Here is an 18,737-nt window from a genome sequence, read left to right as displayed (position 1 = left end):
GGAGCTTTCGAAGTCCACAATTGTCACAGGATTCAACGTCCGCACCAACCTAAACCAACCTGGAAGTTCATTGTAAGATGCATCCCATTCGCCATGAAGTTTGACAATGACATTTTGTTTTGCCAACCAAGTTTTTTTATAGGAGACAGTGTACCCATACTGCTATTATATAGCTGAAATCAACACTGCAACAGTTATATGAGAGATTGTTTTTACCATGGGCATGATGACTTGGCATATCATTTCAGAGTCTAAGTTGGGATGATCTTGGTTGACCCCTCCAGCACAACATGTGTGAGGACCGTTGTATACTGTTAGTTCCCATATGTTGTTTTTCCTCTTCATTTTCGATACGCGAATCATCCAATTGCATCCGTTTTCGCGTCGGGCACAATAACATACATATTTTTCGGTCGTCGATCGATTGACTCTGGACTGAACAGAATTACGAATATTGTAATTTTTTATAGCCATCACCGCTTCTTCTTTGCTTGAAAACTCTATGCCTAAATATAACTCACCATTATTTATTGATGAGTAATATCCATAGTCATCGAGATGAGGCATATCCGCAAATTCTGGCCCGTACATTGCACCATAATCAGCTTCATACATGTGTGCAGGAGGGTCAGTTTGTGCCACATTTCCTGGAACTCATCATCATCGGAGTTGAATTACGGTTCTGGTGAATGAATAGTCCAGTCTCAGCATCATCCGCACCAGGCTCACGAATCGGTTCTTCTGGTGGAGATGATGATTCCTCCATGCTCTCTACATTTAGGTCGAAGAACCTACTACTTGCAAGCCTTCCCCTTGAACTGGAAGGCATATCGACATTGAGATCGAAAAAGCTCGCAGTCGAATGCCTCCCCTTGGAGCTTGAAGCCATCGTGTCAAATTGAAACTGCACAGATGGTTGCATCGATGGCATCTCCATATGATCAAAGAAATTTGTAGATGAATGCCTTTCCCTTGAACTGGACGCGGTGTTGCCATACGGATTGTTCGTTGACCCACCTCGGTACATATCGTAAGGAGTTGCGGATAAATGTCTCCCCATTATGGCATTAAAATCATTACACATTACTGCAGTCAGGCTGTCAACTTGATCAACTTGTTCAGCCAACCCATTGTGAGAGCTTATTGATTGACCCCAAACAGCACGCACTTGAACAAAATGTGCATACATCTCAATAGCGGCGTATGAATAATTACTTTGAGCTTCAACCATCATTTGAACATCATCATTGTTCGAAAGTTCGAACGCTGTATAAGTTAATAGCAACAATGATGTTGGAAATCTGTACTGCAACGACGACATTCTTCTACTACTTCCAACATGAATCTTCCTCGAAATCTTCGTTATCAGCTCCTCAAGAGTTATGTTTCTCTTGAATGATATTTTAACACGCTCATTTGATACGAAAACAACGCCGGTTTCATCTTCTCGAATTTTACCATCATAATAAACAATAGCTGAAAGTCGCATCATTCTTTGAGTTTAAAAGTGCGGCAATATTATATCTGTAAAAAAACAACTTAATCAAACCTGATTAAATAAATTATATATGAACGAAAATATAACACAATAAATTTTTTACACATCAACGTAAATAATTTAAATAATATAATTTTATATTATTATCTGCACCACAAAACTATTTTGACGCATGCTCCTGCTTTTCAATTTTATAAACACAAAAAATAATTGAAAATAATTAGTATAATATTTTTTCAAATAATCATAACAAACAATAAGTATAATAAAAAAATTATAACAAAATTTATAACGAAAAATCGCACGAACTTCTAAATCAAATATGAGAAAATTACCAGAATTATTACTCGTCGACAAAATTGTTGTATTAATTTATAAGTTGAGAGGAGAGATGTGAGGAGATGTGAGAAACTTAACCGGGAGTGAAGGGTATTTATAACCATATAAGGCATGGTACCTGTACCGCGTTATATGTAATTATTTAGATAAAAGGTATATGGTCTGCACTAAATATAATTCTGTCAGATATCCAGGTATAACGTTGAGTAGGGGCGGCGCTATACCCTTACGTGGCGTATAACGCGGATCAGGGGTGCTATAGCCACGTGTACGCCATGTCAGCGTATAGCACGATACAGGGGTGCACTATACCCCACGTGGCGTCAAATCAGCATATACGCGGGGCAGTGAACGCGCTTTACTGCTACGGGTGTTAGATCGAGAAATATAATCTAACCGATGTTAGATCGATAAATATACCGGTCACCGATAATTTTTCGAAAAAAAAAACCAATATTTTCAGTAGCAAAATAGTAATTTATGAATTAATCCTCCTGTTTAAAAAATCTCTTCGCTCCAAGGGAATGGGTGTAAAATTAGAGCGTGAATCGGGTTCTTCCATGGCCCGGGTTTTTCCAGAATTGAAATTTGCTTGGATTTTCGTTTAATATTCTCAGGAAATTTTGATTGTCCGAGGAAACGAAAGGAACTCACGGATTTTTTCCATCTCTTTGTTTGACTAATTGCTTTAGGTTTTTCTTTTTCTTTTTGAAATGAAGTCTTCGTGGGGTAAACTTAGAAGATTTGCGCTTCACAAGAACGATGGAAACGATAAATCTGATTTTTTATCCTCAGCTCGTTTGGACGAACTCGCGCAGGCAGCTCAGGTACTTTTATTTATTTATTTCATTTTTCTTATCTCTTTTTAAGTTATGTTTGAGCTTTGGTTGGATTTAAATGCAGATTAAGGTTACTTTGTTAATTGGGAACTGAATCGACTCCTGTTGTTTCTATTTCTGAAAGTGTAGAAATGATTTCATGTTATTTGAACTGTAATTGAATGGATCGAGTTCAGTTGAGTGAAGCGAGTTTCAAAAGCGTAATTTCATAGAAATTAGAATATATATATGGAGTATTATTGCTTTGGGGGAAGGGTAGAAATTTTAATCCATTAGGTTATGTTGAGAAAACATGAATTGCTTAAGGATTGGAAGAATCTAAATCCGGATTAGAATATCTACAGAGAAGTTGCAGGCTTCTGTGTTTAATAATAGTGTGTGAGCTCTTAGTAGATGGGTTTAATAACATAATCCAGACAACGAAGTAGAAAGAAAGTGGAGTACCAGATACCTATGTGAAAGAAACTCTTAAGCTTTAGCTATGAAATATGCTATACACCAATTTAGATACCTATACCTTCTTGTCCTTGTTAGGAACCCTAAATTGACTATGATTTGAAATAGGTATTAATTTTCATTAATTGAAGACTTTACTGACCATTGCCACTCTGAATATCCATTGTCCTTTGTTTTGTTTATGTTTTTTGTTTATTTAGTTAATTCAGCAGTTAATTATTATTTCTTATTATTTGTAGCAAATGAGTTGTTAGATTTAATATTTAGTGATAGCTTTATGCTTTTGTATTTCTATATGACAACTTACAACATTCTTCTTTAATGACTAATGCTTCGTGGAGGTTATCTTTGGTCAATTTGAAAGATTATAGATAGATTTTTCTTTTTTCATTTGGCTGCATTTACAGGATATGCAAGAGATGAAAAATTGCTATGATAGCTTACTTTTGGCAGCTGCAGCAACAGCTAACAGTGCATATGGTAAACATAATATGTGTTATATTGTCAGATTAATTGTAGGTATCGCTGTGATTTTCCACCCTTTGTATACCTAAAGGTTGGCTATGCCAATTACATGTTAATGTTATATGGTGCTTTTCCAGCCAAAGGCAACTGGTGGATTTTGAAGAAACAGTCAGTTTCAGAAATAACATGATCATGTTTTTATTTTCTTATAGAATGTTTCAATATCAGCTGTTGTGTAGTCATACATGTTCCTTGATGTGGAGTCCATATGAATCTATAAACAGCACAAAAAAAAATTCTTTTTTATTGTTACCCTGCATCCATTCTAAGACCACCTTGCTCAAGCTGTTTAATTACCTAAAATCAGAGAAACTTAAACTTTTATGAAACATGGTGTTGAATGATTATACCTTTGACAAGAATTTTATTCAGAATTCTCAGAGTCACTACAAGAAATGGGCTCCTGTCTGCAAGGAAAAAGACTTCTACCTGATGAAGAAAGCCGTAAGTAGATTCCTTTGCTTTCTTAAGTTGCTTGGGCTGTTTGATCATTAATAGGCACATGTTGTGAAGACTTAACTTGAAATTTTACAGACTTGTAAAGCTAAACCAAATTATGGAATTTACCATTTCTTTTGAAAGGTTCCTATGTTGTTGAATGAGGCTGCATATCCCATGTAGTACTGTAGTAGTAGAACTTCCAATTGGTTCAAGCAACATCTTAAACAACTAAGTTACGTCATTTACTTTTTGAGTTTCACCTTATCTCTTCCATTTTTACTTGTATTCATGGATATCCCTTTCCAATTTGCGTGAGCACATCTACACTCTTGGATATCCCTCCTCCAAAAGAAAGAAAAGATTGAAATGAATCAGAATTTCTACTTGAACATAGCAACATTTAGTGGGCAGGGCAGATAATGATGTTCCTTATTCCATGTCTTAGGCTTCATAGTTCATGCCTTTCATTAAATTTTTCAATCCTATCCTGTTTCTTTGATGTTTGATTTTTATTGCATAAAGATACTTATCCTGCATTGAGGAAACAATGCCATCAAGTAACTATGCATTTGCATACTTTGGCATCAACTGTTATCTTCTTTTTGGTGGAATAGGGAATGTCAGAAGATGGTATCCCTGCCCCATGTTATTGTGATATAATGGTTCTGCTGTAATTACATTGCACTTATTTGCAGGGAGGATTCTGTTAATGTTGGGCAACTTGCAGCTTGAACTCCGAAAACTTGTGGATAACTATGTGAGTGTTAATCATATTCACAAAGGCCTAAGGACACTTTTGCTCTTGAACTTCTTAGAAAAATCACTTTGGCCCTTAAGTTTTTTTTCACCTATTTTGGCCCTCAACTTCTATTTTTTGTGAAATTGAACCAATTCAATTGTCGGAAAAAGTAGAAGATTTTTATAGCTTTTTTTACAATTTTTCATATTTTTTCTGATTTTATAATTTTTAATAACATAAATACATATTATATTCTTTTACAATTTTTTAAAATATAAAATATTTTTATTGTTTTTAAATTATTATATTTTATTTTTGCAAAAAGACATAATTGACGTCAGTATTGGGAAACAGACAAAATAGTTGACAGAACCAAACAGGTTCATTACTTTTCCCATTAGTTGGTTCAATTTGACAAAAAAAAAAAAAAAATAGAAGTGTGAAGGTCAAAAGAGGTGCTAAAAGGTTTAAGGTCCCAAAAGACATTGTTTTAGAAGTTCGAAGGCCGAATATGTCATTAGTCTATTCACAAATTGAATAAAATAGACTTCTACAAGAAATTTGTTATCTGTTGTGTATTCCAATAATCCTATTGCTTTGCCTTCCTGATGCTCGTTGTGCTTCAGCGCTCACATATATTACTGACAATTACAAATCCATCTGAGTCATTTCTCAATGAGCTTAGGACAGTTGAGGTTCGTTTGCTTGATTATCTATGTTAATTAAGAAATTTTGAAAACTATTTCTTACATGCCATTGATAATTCTTTTATCTTTGTATATATTATGTTGAAACTAACATGCTTAGTGGCCTTTGTCTTGTATACTGGTGCAGGATATGAAGAGGCAGTATGATGAAAAAAGGTGGATCACATTTTCTCTACATGCTTATTTTGGTTGGGCTATGCAAGTCTTTTTTCTGAATCTGGTTCATTATCTTCAGAAATGTCTATGAATATTTGGTGGCACAACAGAAAGAAAAAGGAAGGTCTAAAGGTGGAAAAGGTGAAACTTTCACTTTGCAGCAGTTGCAAACAGCACATGATGAATACGATGAAATGGCTACCCTTTGTGTTTTCCGATTGAAATCTTTGAAGCAAGGTCAATCCAGAAGTCTTGTAACACAAGCTGCTCGTCACTATGCAGCTCAGGTTTCTGAATTTATTTCTAAAAGTTTCTCATGTCAGTGATTTCTGCCTTATTATAAGTTCAATGCTGATAACTTCCTTCCCTCTCATTTCTGTTTCTCTTGTGAGTGCAGTTGAATTTCTTTAGGAAAGGACTTAAAACACTTGAGGCAATTGAGCCTCATCTTAGGCAAGTTACAGAACAGCAACACATTGATTACCAGTTCTGCGGCCTTGAAAATGATGAGGAAGAAGCTGAGATTGCCTATGACCCAAACAAAGAGGGGGAATTAAGTTTTGACTATAGAACAAATGAGAAGGGGGTTGATGTTACTTCTGCATCAAGGAATTCAATGGAGGTCAGATTCTTACGCTATTGTAAATTTATTAATTCATTTTTGAAGTTGTTTGGTTATAAGCAAGAGTTGCACCCTTAAACATAAAGGCTTGGAGAAATGATTTTGGTGCCCAAAACTTGTCATATTTCACTTTGATCTTCTTATCCCCTATTTCCCCCCATTTTTAACTACTAGAAGGATGGCTTTTTTTTTGGGTTAGAATTCCATAGAAATTGTAGCTTATTTTGGCTAGTTTAATGGTTCAATTCACTCTAGTTCTGGAGGAAGGGGATGATACCATTTTTGAAGCTGTTATAGTTGAAAGCAAGAGTTGCACCTTGCAAAAATGAGGTCTAAAACTTGTCATATTCCACTTTTCCCTTATCCCTATTTACCCCATAGTAGATTGGTTTCTTCAGCCAGAATTCCACACAAGTCGTAGTTTATTTTTGCCAGTTTAGTGTTCAGTTCATTCTAGTTCTAGAGGAGAGGAATGATGCCATTATTTTTTGTACATTGATCTTTTATAGTGATCCTTTTCTGTGCGTCTGTGTTGGCACATTTTATTCCTAAAATATGTTTGTTTATTCTTCAGGTAGATGAAGTAAGTTCTTCATTTCCCCAAACTTCAAAGATGGAAAATGCAGAGGTGAATCTTTTCTCAATTGTCAATTTTGGCCCTATTTTTTTTCTTAAATCATGAATTTTGACTTGTTAGTTTTGATGCTTGCAGTATGTGGTTCTTAAAGTATATATGTGGTTCCTAAAATATTATTTTCTGCTGTCTGCTTGTAGGTAAACCCAGAGAAAAGCCATGGGGATATTCAGGTACCAAGTAGGGAGCATAGAGTGGGTAGCCATTCAGCCCCCATATTTCCAGAAAGGAAGATTGATTCTGCTGAAAGAGTAAAACAGATGCTGCAGTCATCTACAAGGAGGTCTAACGCATATGTCCTTCCAACACCAAATGATTCATCATTAGCATCTTCTTCAAGAACAATTAGCTCCGTCTCCCACTCGAGACCAACAAGTGTAGTTGGACATCCACACAATTTATGGCATTCTTCCCCGCTAGAGCAAAAGAACCGTGAGAAAGATTCTGGTGATGGTCAACCGTCAGAGTTTACCATCTTGAATTCTGAGTCAATTCCCAAGAACAGCAACAGTAATAATACCTCTACGCAACTACCCCTACCTTTGACTGAAGGTCAAGAATCTACCCAGCTGGATATCTCTTCTGAAGCCAAAAATATAAAGAGAAAAGCTGTATCTGGCCCGTTAACTAGTAAACAATTCTTAACAAAGCCTGTTTTATCGGGAAGCAGTTCTATTCCGTCTGCCGAACTTCCCAATTTAGCTTCTGCTGTATTTTCTCATTTAACGATTCCTCGATCATTGTCACCTCTCAAAGTATCCCCAAGTACATCGCCTCCTCTTGGTTCTTCACCCAGACCAAATGAGCTTCACGAGCTTCCGAGGCCTCCTGATAGTTTAGCAGCCAAGTCAGCTAAACCTCCTTCCTTGGTTGGTCACTATGCTTCACTAATGTCGAGAAATCAAGAACTTTCTGCAAGTCATATTCCTCCACTGGCAGCAAGTGGAGCATCTCGTCTTCCAACTCCACCTTTGATAGTACCTCGAAGTTTCTCTATGCCTTCTCGCAATCAAAGAGCATCGGCGAATCATTTTTCCGGGCTTTTGGAGGCTCCACAAGTTCCAGACAAGGATGGAGAGGTTGCATTGCCTTTGCTGACTCCTATTAAACCAATACCCGGTGTTTCAGAAATGGCATCTCATTCTGACCAAATCAGAGGTAATTGGAGGTTCATTCCATTACTTCTTTTTCCTGCAAGTCGGTTCATTACTATTTGTCATGTTTTATACGTTTGTGAGATAATGTTGGAGTGTATGCAGGCGGGAGCTGATTCATTTGCGACTTGTCGAACCATTATCCAGAAAGCCGGAGTAGGTGAGGTGAGGTGTGGTGTGTAAATATGAGATTTAGCGATGTGTTAGTTAAGTGTGTGATCCCAAATCTTGATTAGGCTGGCATATATATTGAGTATTAATGATAAGAAGTTCCCACGATTGCAGTGATCGTTGTTTATCACGTATATTGTCCATTGTTCACATAAGGAAATTGTATTTGCTGTTTGATCTTTGACGTACGCTGTGCTGTGGAAGCACCCAGAGGGAAAGAGGATTTGGGATTTGCTAGTTAAAAGCCCCAGAAATATGTTTAACTTCAATCTTTTTCATAGTTTTTTTCTTCTTTGTTTCGCATGCGAATGAATGAAAACAAAGCATTTGGGTAAAGCCCTGATTTAGGAAAACAGATCTGAGAACCGAAATGCAATGAATGTCATGCATAAGGTTTGGAGATGAAATAGTCTGAGATGATTATAAGATAATATTAGTTTAAAATTTATCTTAGCTTATTGATAATTTACATTTATCATGTGAATGTAATTATTCGAATCAGAATGTTTTAAGGAGAAAAACACCTTTTTTTTCACTAAGATAATTCAATATAACTCGATAGACTCGTTTCAAACTTGCATTTATCTTGCAGGATTCAAGAACAGTCAAATTTATTTCGTTCGCTTCAAAGAACATTTTTTACTATGAAAATGCATAAACAATATTTCATATTTTATTAAGCATTTAATATCAAATCACCTATTTTTCTCTGTCATGAATCTCTTAAAATCATGAATTAGAAGCCATTTAATTTTAATTAAGTTAATTAACTGGATGAAACTTTTCATATGTATAACTGTTCCTGGAATCAACACAGTTTATATAGCTTGAAGGCATTTACTAAGACTTGCATTGTTTGAATTTATTAATTTTCATCCGATACGAAATGGACTTAAGGGAAATTAAATTTATGTACTTAAAAATTCAAAAATCTATATACTGATAAAGAAAACACCACTTTAATCATAATTAATATTAACTTCCAAATTCAATTATGGTAACTTCTCTCCTCTATATAGAAAAAAAATACAAGACACAACATGAAAATATAAATCCAAATTTGAATTTGATACATTGTTAAAGTATAAACTTAGGCACTCCGCTACATTATATTTAGGGATAGGTATGAGTCGAGTTAGGTTAAGTTTTAATTGATTCGAGTTCGATCTGGGTATTATATTTTTTGTTTGACAGCCGATTCGATTTGAGTTTAGAGAGATTTTATGACTCGAAATTTGATTCAATTTTTAAGATAAAAATTTACGTTCGACTCGATATATATATATATATATAATTTGGTAAGATAGGGTTTTAATTAAAAGAATCTAAAAACAAATATTATTGTAATTATCTAAAAATATATAAGGGATGGTTATACAATTACCGGGTCCAATTGAGAAATTTTCACTCTAAATTTAATCCTGATCAGACTTGATTTTATACTTAAAAATAACTCAATATTTTATGTAAATTTTTAATTAAAAAATGCATACTATAAAATTAAGTGTCCAAACTATACAATTTTTCTTATTTTGTTGCTTAAACTTTTTTTTCAATCAATCCATATGCCTAACATTTCCAATGTTACACTTTTAGGTGTCTTAACCTTAACAAACATTAAATTTTATCGTTAAGTGACACATGTCAGACTCATGTAATTTTAAAAATTTTATTTTTTTAAAAATATAAAATTTTAATTATAAAGTCGACACATATTTTAACAACAAAATTTAATTGCGGTAACAATTTGTGCACCTAAATGAAAGTGTTAAACACTTAGATTAACTGAAATTTAATTTAAACACCTTTAGAGAAAAAAATTGTATAGTTTATTCATTTATTTTTATATTAAAATCATTAAAAATCATTTTATGTAAACTCTTTAAAAGATTTTTAACTAGATTTTCATATGGGATTTACTGATTTAGTGTCGTTATATATAAAATCATAGTTCCGTAGGATCTATTCCGTCCATATTGGTAAAAAACCGAAACGGTACCGTTTCAAACAAAATAGATGAATCCTGCTCTCGCAAACCTTTATTTAACTACTTCCATTTCTTATCGAAGTCGATGCAGATTCATGGCGACGCTTATGGCAAATCTACCGCTCAATGCATTCATTGCTCTTTTCTTGATATCTGCAGCCACCGCCGTCGGCGACTCCCCCTTCATCATCGCTCACAAGAAGGCATCGCTCACTAGACTCAAATCCGGCGCAGAACGCGTCTCCGTCACCATCGACATCTACAACCAAGGCTTCTCGTGCGTCTTTCTTTTCATTTTATTCATTTTTTATCCTTTTAGTTCCGATCGAGCTCTAATTACTCCATTGAGATGGAAATATTGAAGCTCTGAATTGATTATGCCTGAATTTTACCTATCCTTACTATCTCATGTAGCTCACAGTTTCGTTTTAGGCTTTTCATCTAAGCATCTGATTTGCATGTCTGAGAGAAGATCAAATTTTACTTTGTTTTTGCCGATGATTCAATTTAGAGAACATAGAGAAAATAAGTCGATTTAAATCGACCTTTTTATTTTATTTTTTCGGTACTTGGATCTGAGAGGGATGCAAATCTGGTAAAATTGGAACTGTTACTTTGAAATTTTATTTTATTTTCTTGCATGTTTTTCTTCCCTAAAATATTGCCTGTTTCATATATTTTCCCCTTTTACTATGCTCCTATGTGAAGATTTTTTTCTTACTTGAGGAAAATCTTTCTGGAAAAAAATTCAGGACAGCATATGATGTGACTCTCGTGGATCATAGCTGGCCCCAAGATGCATTTGATGTCATCAGTAGTAATATTTCACAGTCATGGGAGAAACTTGATGCGTGAGTATTTCGTTTCTGTTAATTCGATTTAATTTTTTTGTTATGGATTATATCTTTTAATTAATTTTCCAAAACTCTACGATCTGCAGTGGTGGTGTTCTGTCACATTCATTTGAATTAGAGGCCAAAAGACAAGGAATGTTCTATGGTGCCCCTGCAGTTATCACTTTCCGCATTCCCACAAAGACTGCTCCACAGGTTTGAGATCCATAACAGTCTATTTTCTATTCTTCAAATATAAGCCAAAGCAAAGGGGAAAAAAGTGTGAACAAGCTTTGATGCTTTAATTTGCTCGGTGTTTTAGGAGGCATATTCAACTTCACTCTTGGCGTTAGATATACTTGCCGAAGTACCTCCCGAGAAGAAGCTTGACTGGGTAAGTTCTGTTTCGAATAACAATAAGTAAAGAATTCGAATTTATTGAATGTCTTTATCCTTCTTTCCATGTTACTAAGGCCTGTTTTTTTTTTCTTCTTTTTGTTAATCTTTCATCGGCTGGGACTAAATACTGAAGGCTAAGGTATGAATGGTTATTCCTGTATTTTTCAAAATAGTCATGCTTCTAAATCTGTTGCTGGGATTAACTTGTAGTGGTTTAGTGTTTCTTCTTACACAACGAATGAATATTGATGGATCCTTGATGAGCCATCCTTTTAGTTCTTAAACTTTTTAGCCTGCTTTATGGAGTACAACAAAAATTAATGTGAGCATTATCTTGTGCAGATATTGCTGGCCAAGTATGGATCTCAAATCTCTGTGATATCGATTGTGGCTCTTTTCGTCTACCTGTTGGTTACCCCATCAAAATCCAGTGGTGCAAAAGCAAGCAAGAAGAAGCGCTAAGGATTTGTAGCTGAGCTGAATACACGGACTTTAGTTTCCGTTCGCAGTTCGAAAGGTTTTTTTTAAATTGCTTTTGTTGTTTTAGAACTTGTTTGTTTGCAGAATTTCATAATTAGATGGATATTAAATGAGTTTAGTGCAAGATGAATCAACTAATTCTTACTTCTGAAGCTTAGACTTGATTGAAACAGGTAATGCAAGAAATTAGTCCGGTGTCGGTTTTAAAATTTAGAACTTTTTACATTTAACCTTTTCAGTGTTCGTTTGTTTTGACGTAATGAAGTGAATAAGAGATGGTGAGTGATTTTAGAAATGTAATGTCTGTTTGGAGATCATGGACTCCGGCTGGTCCTGCCATCAGAAAAGGGCTCAGCTGTGTTGAATATATGCGGATGGTCGGGTGCCATGAGCCCATGACCCTAAAGAGGAGGAGAGCCATGAATCTCTCCCATCACAGTTTTATGTTAGAGTTGGTGGTGGAATTTAAGGCATCACCTCATTTTCATCCAGTGTGGTGTTTTATGCAGACAAAAGTATTGAAGGATAATAAGGCGAAGAGAACAATATTTTGTAGGTTATGGCGGACATGGACCAAGTTAGGTTGTTTGGTAGCAGAGTCGGTTCTGGCTTCTGGGGAACTAAACAACGTGCATTCATAATTTGGTTAGCCGTGCCTAAAGTTGAGATTGTGGTTGAAGGATACACGAATCGGATCAAGTGAATACTAATTCAATTCAGAATTTGGTTTTAAACCCAAAATAAATTATCAGTAAGATGTTAAATAATATGATAAGAATATTTATGTTGTTCTATTTGGTATTTGATATTTTATTTTAGAAATTTAAACATTCCCTTAAACTATCCCATCCATAAAAGGTTTGTTCTGGTTGTGTATATATATTTTTAATATTTTGTATATATGTATTGGTTTACCAACATGTTCAATGTGACATAATTTAATAATAAATTTTTTTACAAGAGTTATTATGAGATTTTTTTATAAGTTAGAATTAGAATGTAATTAAAACAATGAAAAGTATTTCGTTTATTTATTTAAATATTTAAAAAATATATTTAATTTTCAGCTAAGGAGTCATTGGTAGAAAATAGGGGTAGATCCTCATTTAATATTTGTTTGATACGAATAATTAGGCCGAAATATGTCATTTGTTTGAAAATCTTCAATATCAATTTTCTATATTAGTTTGACCCTAAATTTGGTAAGTAAGATTGATTCTAATCGACTTCGTTTCGGTACTAGTCTAAGATTTTAAATTCAATTTCAAATATGTTCATGTATTTGTTCATCATTGCTCTTTCTAATTTCATCCTTGTAGCCATTTTTTAACCAGAAAAGAAGAAGAAGAAATGATAGTAATGTGCTGGTGGAGGAGATGATTGGAAACCATATGAGGAGACGGTGTGTCAATGATACGAGATGTAATGACTTGCCACCTCGAAGGAACTAGTAAACAATGTCATCACCATTACCAAGAGGACCAATCTGATGCTGTCCTCTTCCTTTTATTCCTGCTATTGTTCCATTGGCTTGAGTCGTTGAATTTAAATTGGAAGTTTCTAGCTTTTAGTTTTAGTATTGGATTATGCAAAGAAAATATTCTGTTTTTCCAAACCCAATTGGCCGAAAAAAGAATTGCAGTCTCAAATTATTCAATGGCCTAACATAAACATTTTACTTATTATTGAAACATACAAATGCAGATTTTACTTGATTATCCAAAGTAAAGTATCCTTTAACTTATTATTATTTAAAGAAACAAGTGCACATCTTACTTATTATTGAAACATACAGGTGCAGATGTTGTTTAACATAAACTAATACTGCCGATACGAGTCTTCAGAGTTAAAGTAGAGTGAAAGCTGCCAAAAACAAACAATAGTTCCATTACAATTGCTGAAACAATCACCATAAAGCCATTAACTATGCACTGAAAATAAAACGAGTAAAGGTAATGCAGTATGCGATTTGTACCTCCACACTTGTAACCAACAGGGCGGTCGGCAATGTCGCAGCGTTTTGGAATGGTCACTGCAATTTCCGGCCCCACTCCGGCATTGTATGCTGTTTGAGAAAACAGAAGAGCGCAAAGGCAGGCTGGATTCTTGACCTTTTTCTCCATTACGGTGCAGCAATGCTCGGAAACCGGGGCTCTCCGATGCTGTGCTGCGTATGCACATGGTTCCAACTTCTCAGCCTCCTTCTCGATGTCATGTTTCCCACACGGACCGTAATAGTAACCGGTTCCCTCGACTCCGTTGAGCCCTGCAATGGTCATACTCACAAGAAACGAGAGAACGCACATGTACTTAACCAGGGTTTCCATTTTTACAATGCAATTAAGCAGGGACACTTTCGATCAACAACTTGAGCTCAAACAAAAATGCTTCTCGACAGCTTGAACTCAAACGAAGACGTTTCTCGACTATTTATACCAAAGCAAATAGATTGAGAAAAGGCAAATGAATATGAATTCCATGAATTACAATGGACGTGGAACCAGAGAACAAGTCTTTGGTTCGCTGCAGCAATCTTACGAAACTGATCCATGGTTTAAGTATCCATACCAACTAGAATCATGCTGCGCTAGTCTAAGTCAACAAGCAAAAGAAGATATTATTCTACCATTACTCTATCAATTGAATACATTGCTTGCTTCTATTATAGCTCATGGTTTTCGTTTGTTTACATCCACTTGTGTTTCTTACTTTGTTTCTGTGGGGTGGGTTGAGTCACCAATAGTAATTGAAGTTAAGATCCCAAGTATTGCGATTTCTGATCCAAGGACTCCTCTACATGAGTCAAATTATAAAAATATTTTAAAAAAATCATACATACTTAATTTACGTCTTTCTGATATAATTATTAATATTTATATTTAATTATTATATATATATAATAAATATTTTAATTTGCAGCATGTTTATTATTTACGATTAGATTTTTAATCGTGCACGAACATATTCATTTAGCGTTTGTGAACATGCTAAGTAAATATATATTTTTGAACATTAAACAAGTACATTACAAAAATTAAAGAAACACACAAATACAAACATATCATTATAAATAAATAAAATCTTAAAATTCTTAATAAACACGTACATATTTAAAGATAAATATTTATTCATTCAAAATGATTCAATTACATCCTAACAATCAGAAACGACGCTGCTAGTTCCTTGCTTTCGGAATTGAGTAAGACATTGGTTTGCTTCTAATAATGGCAGGTCAGCGTTCCAGTGTCATTTGGTAATCAAAAATCAAACTAACATTACCAACTACAGCTGAAAACATAATTTGTATGCACATACAGAAGAAATGCAAATGTGGATAAAAGTTGCAGTTGTTAATCCCAATACTTCCATGCCATCACACGTTAAGAAGGTAAATCAGCTGCATCTGCTCATTATTTTTTGGCTGAAGGGTCTCCTTTGCCCCCTTTAGTAAACTCAATTTATCACTTTCGCCTCTATCGTATGTTTACATCAATTTAGTCTCGAAGTTGTTTAATTGCATCATTTTATACCCTACCCATAACTTAAGACCTTAAATTTTAAATTTTAAATTGGTATTTAGGGTTTAAGGGTAACAAAGTCATGATTTAGTATTTATAATTTAGGGTTTTAAGTTAGAAGTAGAATATAGAATAATATAATTGAACAACTTCGAAGCTAAATTGATGCGAAAATACAACATGGGCGAAATTGATAAATTGAATCTACTATAATGATAAATTAGAATGGCTAGAAAAGGACAAAAAATCTCACCTCCTTTTCGACGACGACGATGACATGGTGCTATTCGCAAAAGCTTCGAGCAAACAAATGGAGACCATTAAAGATATCTTGCATGAGTTCTTTCAAGTGTCAGGCCAAAAGGTAAGCTTAACCAAAACCAATATTCTATATTCAAAAAACGTGGAACGCAATTGTAGGGAAACAGTCAACAATCTGTGTGGGTTTGCGGAGGTTGGTGATCTAGGCAAATACCTAGGGGTACCTTAATTGCACAATCGAGCTACCAAAGCAACGTATCAATTTTTAGTGAAAAAAGTACGGGACAAACTTACTGGATGGGGGGTAAAAATATTATCGCTTGCAGGTCGAATCACACTAGCCAAGTCGATGCTTTCTTTCATACCCTATTATTCTATGCCATCGACACAATTACCGAAAGGAACTTGCTTGGAAATCGAGAAGATTATTAGGGGATTTGTTTGGGGCAAAACAGAAAAGAGACAAGGAATTAGTTTGGAGAGTTGGAATGTGCTATGCGAGCCTATATTGAAAGGCGGCCTTGGCTTTAAACACTTGGAATAGCAAAGTGATGCGTTCCTTATGAAGATAACATTCAAGTTAGTCCTCCGACCAGATAAACTCTGGGCACAGGTGTTGCGTTCAAAATATAAATGGAGGGGACTCGTTCCTGATAATATAATCCTGAGGAATTGCTCGCGGTTATGGAAAGGGGTGAGTACGGTTTGGAGCGACGTAAAGTCAAGCCTAGTTTGGACGGTGGGCAATGGAAGGTCAATCGACTTCTGGAGAGACCCGTGGCTAAGTGATATTGGTCCTTTAAAAAACCATCTACTAAACCAGCAAGACGGCTCAAACTTACCAGCGACAACGGTGGCAGAAATGATAGATGAACAAGGTAAATGGAGATGGCCAATCATATACGAGACACTACCCGTACAAATAATCCATAGATTAAAGGCTACGATGACCCTGAAGCAAGTACAACAGATGGATACCCCAGGATGGAAATGGCAACCAAATCGAAAGTTCACTGTTTGTTCTGCATACCAGATTCAGACGGAAAATTACTCAGGACCGACCGAGAAGATATGGCAAACTATTGCCAAATATCGAGGGTTACAAAGAATAAAGATCTTCTTATGGCTACTCGCAAGCGGAAAACTACTAACAAATAGCGAACGTGTAAGACGTCATATGGACACACAAGCGAAATGTGGACTTTGTGGAGCGACGGAGGAAACAATTAATCATCTTTTTAGAACCTGTCCGCTTGCATTGGAAGCCTGGAAGAGACTTGTTCAACAAGAGAAGCTGTCCGAATTTTTAACCTTGGGTATTAAAAAGCGGATTTTAACCAACCTGCTGCAACCAAGCTGTTTTGCGGTTGATGAAAAGGAATGGGATTTAATGTTCGGTGCACTACTTTAGACACTTTGGAAACACCGAAATTTACATGCCTTTGATCCAGTGAAAATGGGGAGACAATCAGTGTTAGAGCAAAGCAAACAAATCCAAATGGAGGGAATCTGAGCCATGGAATCAGCGGCTAGAGCAAGAAATATGGGATGTGTCGGAGGCACAAACGACGAGTCGATGGAAGGCACCAAGGGAATGATGGGCAAAAGTAAATGTAGATGGCGCAAGAGACGAACGAGATGGATACACGGCATACGGAGGAGTAATTAGGAACATCAATGGCGAGTGGATGATAGGATTCGCAAAAACAATCGGAATATGTTCGTTGGTGGAAGCGGAACTATGGGGGATTTTTTAAAGCTTATCTGAACATGGAAAATAGGGATGAGACGCGTAATCCTAGAGACAGACAATGCTGAAGTTTATCGGATGTTAACACAGAACGTACAAAGGGCAATAGCCCCGTCTATCCTACAACACATACGTTACTTGGTGGAAAGAAACTGGATAGTCACAATCTCACAGATTCGGAGGGAAGCCAATAAACTAGCAGATTGCATGGCAAAGATGACCTAGAAAGATGACTTTGAAGGAAAGGAATGGACGTTGCCTCCACAAGCAATCCTAACAATCCTATGCGAGGATGGAACTAATAGTAGTGGAAGTTAGTTTAAAGTAGTTTCAATCTTTTCTTACCATAAAGAAAAAAGACGTACATCACCATCCATATGCTAACTATTTGTTCGATCTAAAGCCAAAATCACAATTTTAAAAATTCAAACATAAAATCTCACGCAAATCAAAATCAAATAGTACAATAAATAATTACTAACTCTAAACCACTTATTGGTAATAAAAAAAAATCAGAAATACTTGAGGGAAGGCTCAAAACTAGATCCAAAAGGGTAAAGGTTAATCACCTAACATCAATATAAATTTTAATATTTAAATTATAATTGAAATTAATGATAATATAAATTATAAAACATTTTAAGATACATTTATAATATCAATTATAATATAAATTAAAATATATTGAGGTAATTAATAAAAACTAAAAAAAATAATTAAAAACATAAATGAAATCAGGAAAAGGGAGTTCAAGATCATTACTTATTATAAACTACATATATGTTTATGTGGTTAAACAGACGAGACTAATCTCATGACAAACAAGATAAAGAGTTGCAGCAAAAGATTAGCCATGGCACCATCGGACTTAGCTGAACAGCCTGAAATCTTCCCCACGAACTCGCCGGAGCTCGGTACGGGTGCAAAGACTTCTGAACGCGGCCATTGCGGTGGAGCCTCAGTCGGGAAAAATGAAGACATATTGGGTGAATTCCCATGCGGCGAAACAGGTGGAGAGGCTGAAACTGCAGGATCATTGGTCACAGTTTGCAAATTAGACAGGAAAACGAGGAATGGAACCAAGGCAACAAACAAGGTAGTGCTAGTAGTAGACATGGGGGTATTTGGATCTGGTGATGGAGATTAGAGGGGTGGTGGCGGCTTGGCGATCTCAAGCATCTCACGAGATATACAGTGTGGGAGTGTGAAATTTCTACCTAAAATTGTA

General features: G+C 35.5%; 3 protein-coding genes across 3 annotated transcripts; 2 read left to right on the top strand and 1 right to left on the bottom strand.

Annotated features, from left to right (window-relative positions):
• The first annotated feature begins 2,382 nt into the window (after nucleotides 1-2,382).
• On the top strand, nucleotides 2,383-8,537 carry LOC120185556 (uncharacterized protein At2g33490-like). Its single transcript, XM_039189738.1, has 11 exons — nucleotides 2,383-2,664; nucleotides 3,540-3,612; nucleotides 4,030-4,101; nucleotides 4,794-4,855; nucleotides 5,464-5,532; nucleotides 5,672-5,700; nucleotides 5,780-5,987; nucleotides 6,098-6,322; nucleotides 6,897-6,950; nucleotides 7,097-8,114; nucleotides 8,216-8,537. The coding sequence occupies exons 1-11, from the start codon at nucleotides 2,551-2,553 to the stop codon at nucleotides 8,224-8,226; spliced, it is 1,935 nt and encodes a 644-aa protein (XP_039045669.1). The 5' UTR covers nucleotides 2,383-2,550; the 3' UTR covers nucleotides 8,227-8,537.
• Nucleotides 8,538-10,348: 1,811 nt separating this feature from the next.
• On the top strand, nucleotides 10,349-12,132 carry LOC120185547. Its single transcript, XM_039189730.1, has 6 exons — nucleotides 10,349-10,545; nucleotides 11,021-11,119; nucleotides 11,209-11,317; nucleotides 11,424-11,495; nucleotides 11,634-11,639; nucleotides 11,843-12,132. Exons 1-6 carry the CDS (start codon nucleotides 10,364-10,366, stop codon nucleotides 11,960-11,962), a joined length of 588 nt encoding a protein of 195 aa, XP_039045661.1. The 5' UTR covers nucleotides 10,349-10,363; the 3' UTR covers nucleotides 11,963-12,132.
• Nucleotides 12,133-13,755: 1,623 nt separating this feature from the next.
• On the bottom strand, nucleotides 13,756-14,378 carry LOC120185585. The gene is made up of 2 exons (XM_039189761.1): nucleotides 13,956-14,378; nucleotides 13,756-13,843 (listed from the first exon to the last, which is right to left on the bottom strand). The coding sequence occupies exons 1-2, from the start codon at nucleotides 14,305-14,307 to the stop codon at nucleotides 13,827-13,829; spliced, it is 369 nt and encodes a 122-aa protein (XP_039045692.1). The 5' UTR covers nucleotides 14,308-14,378; the 3' UTR covers nucleotides 13,756-13,826.
• Nucleotides 14,379-18,737: the final 4,359 nt, after the last annotated feature.

Source organism: Hibiscus syriacus, unplaced genomic scaffold (assembly GCF_006381635.1).
Source record: "Hibiscus syriacus cultivar Baekdansim isolate YM2019G1 unplaced genomic scaffold, ASM638163v2 tig00113124_pilon, whole genome shotgun sequence".
NCBI classification, from domain to species: Eukaryota; Viridiplantae; Streptophyta; class Magnoliopsida; order Malvales; family Malvaceae; genus Hibiscus; species Hibiscus syriacus.
This window is presented reverse-complemented; position numbering and strand designations above follow the sequence as displayed.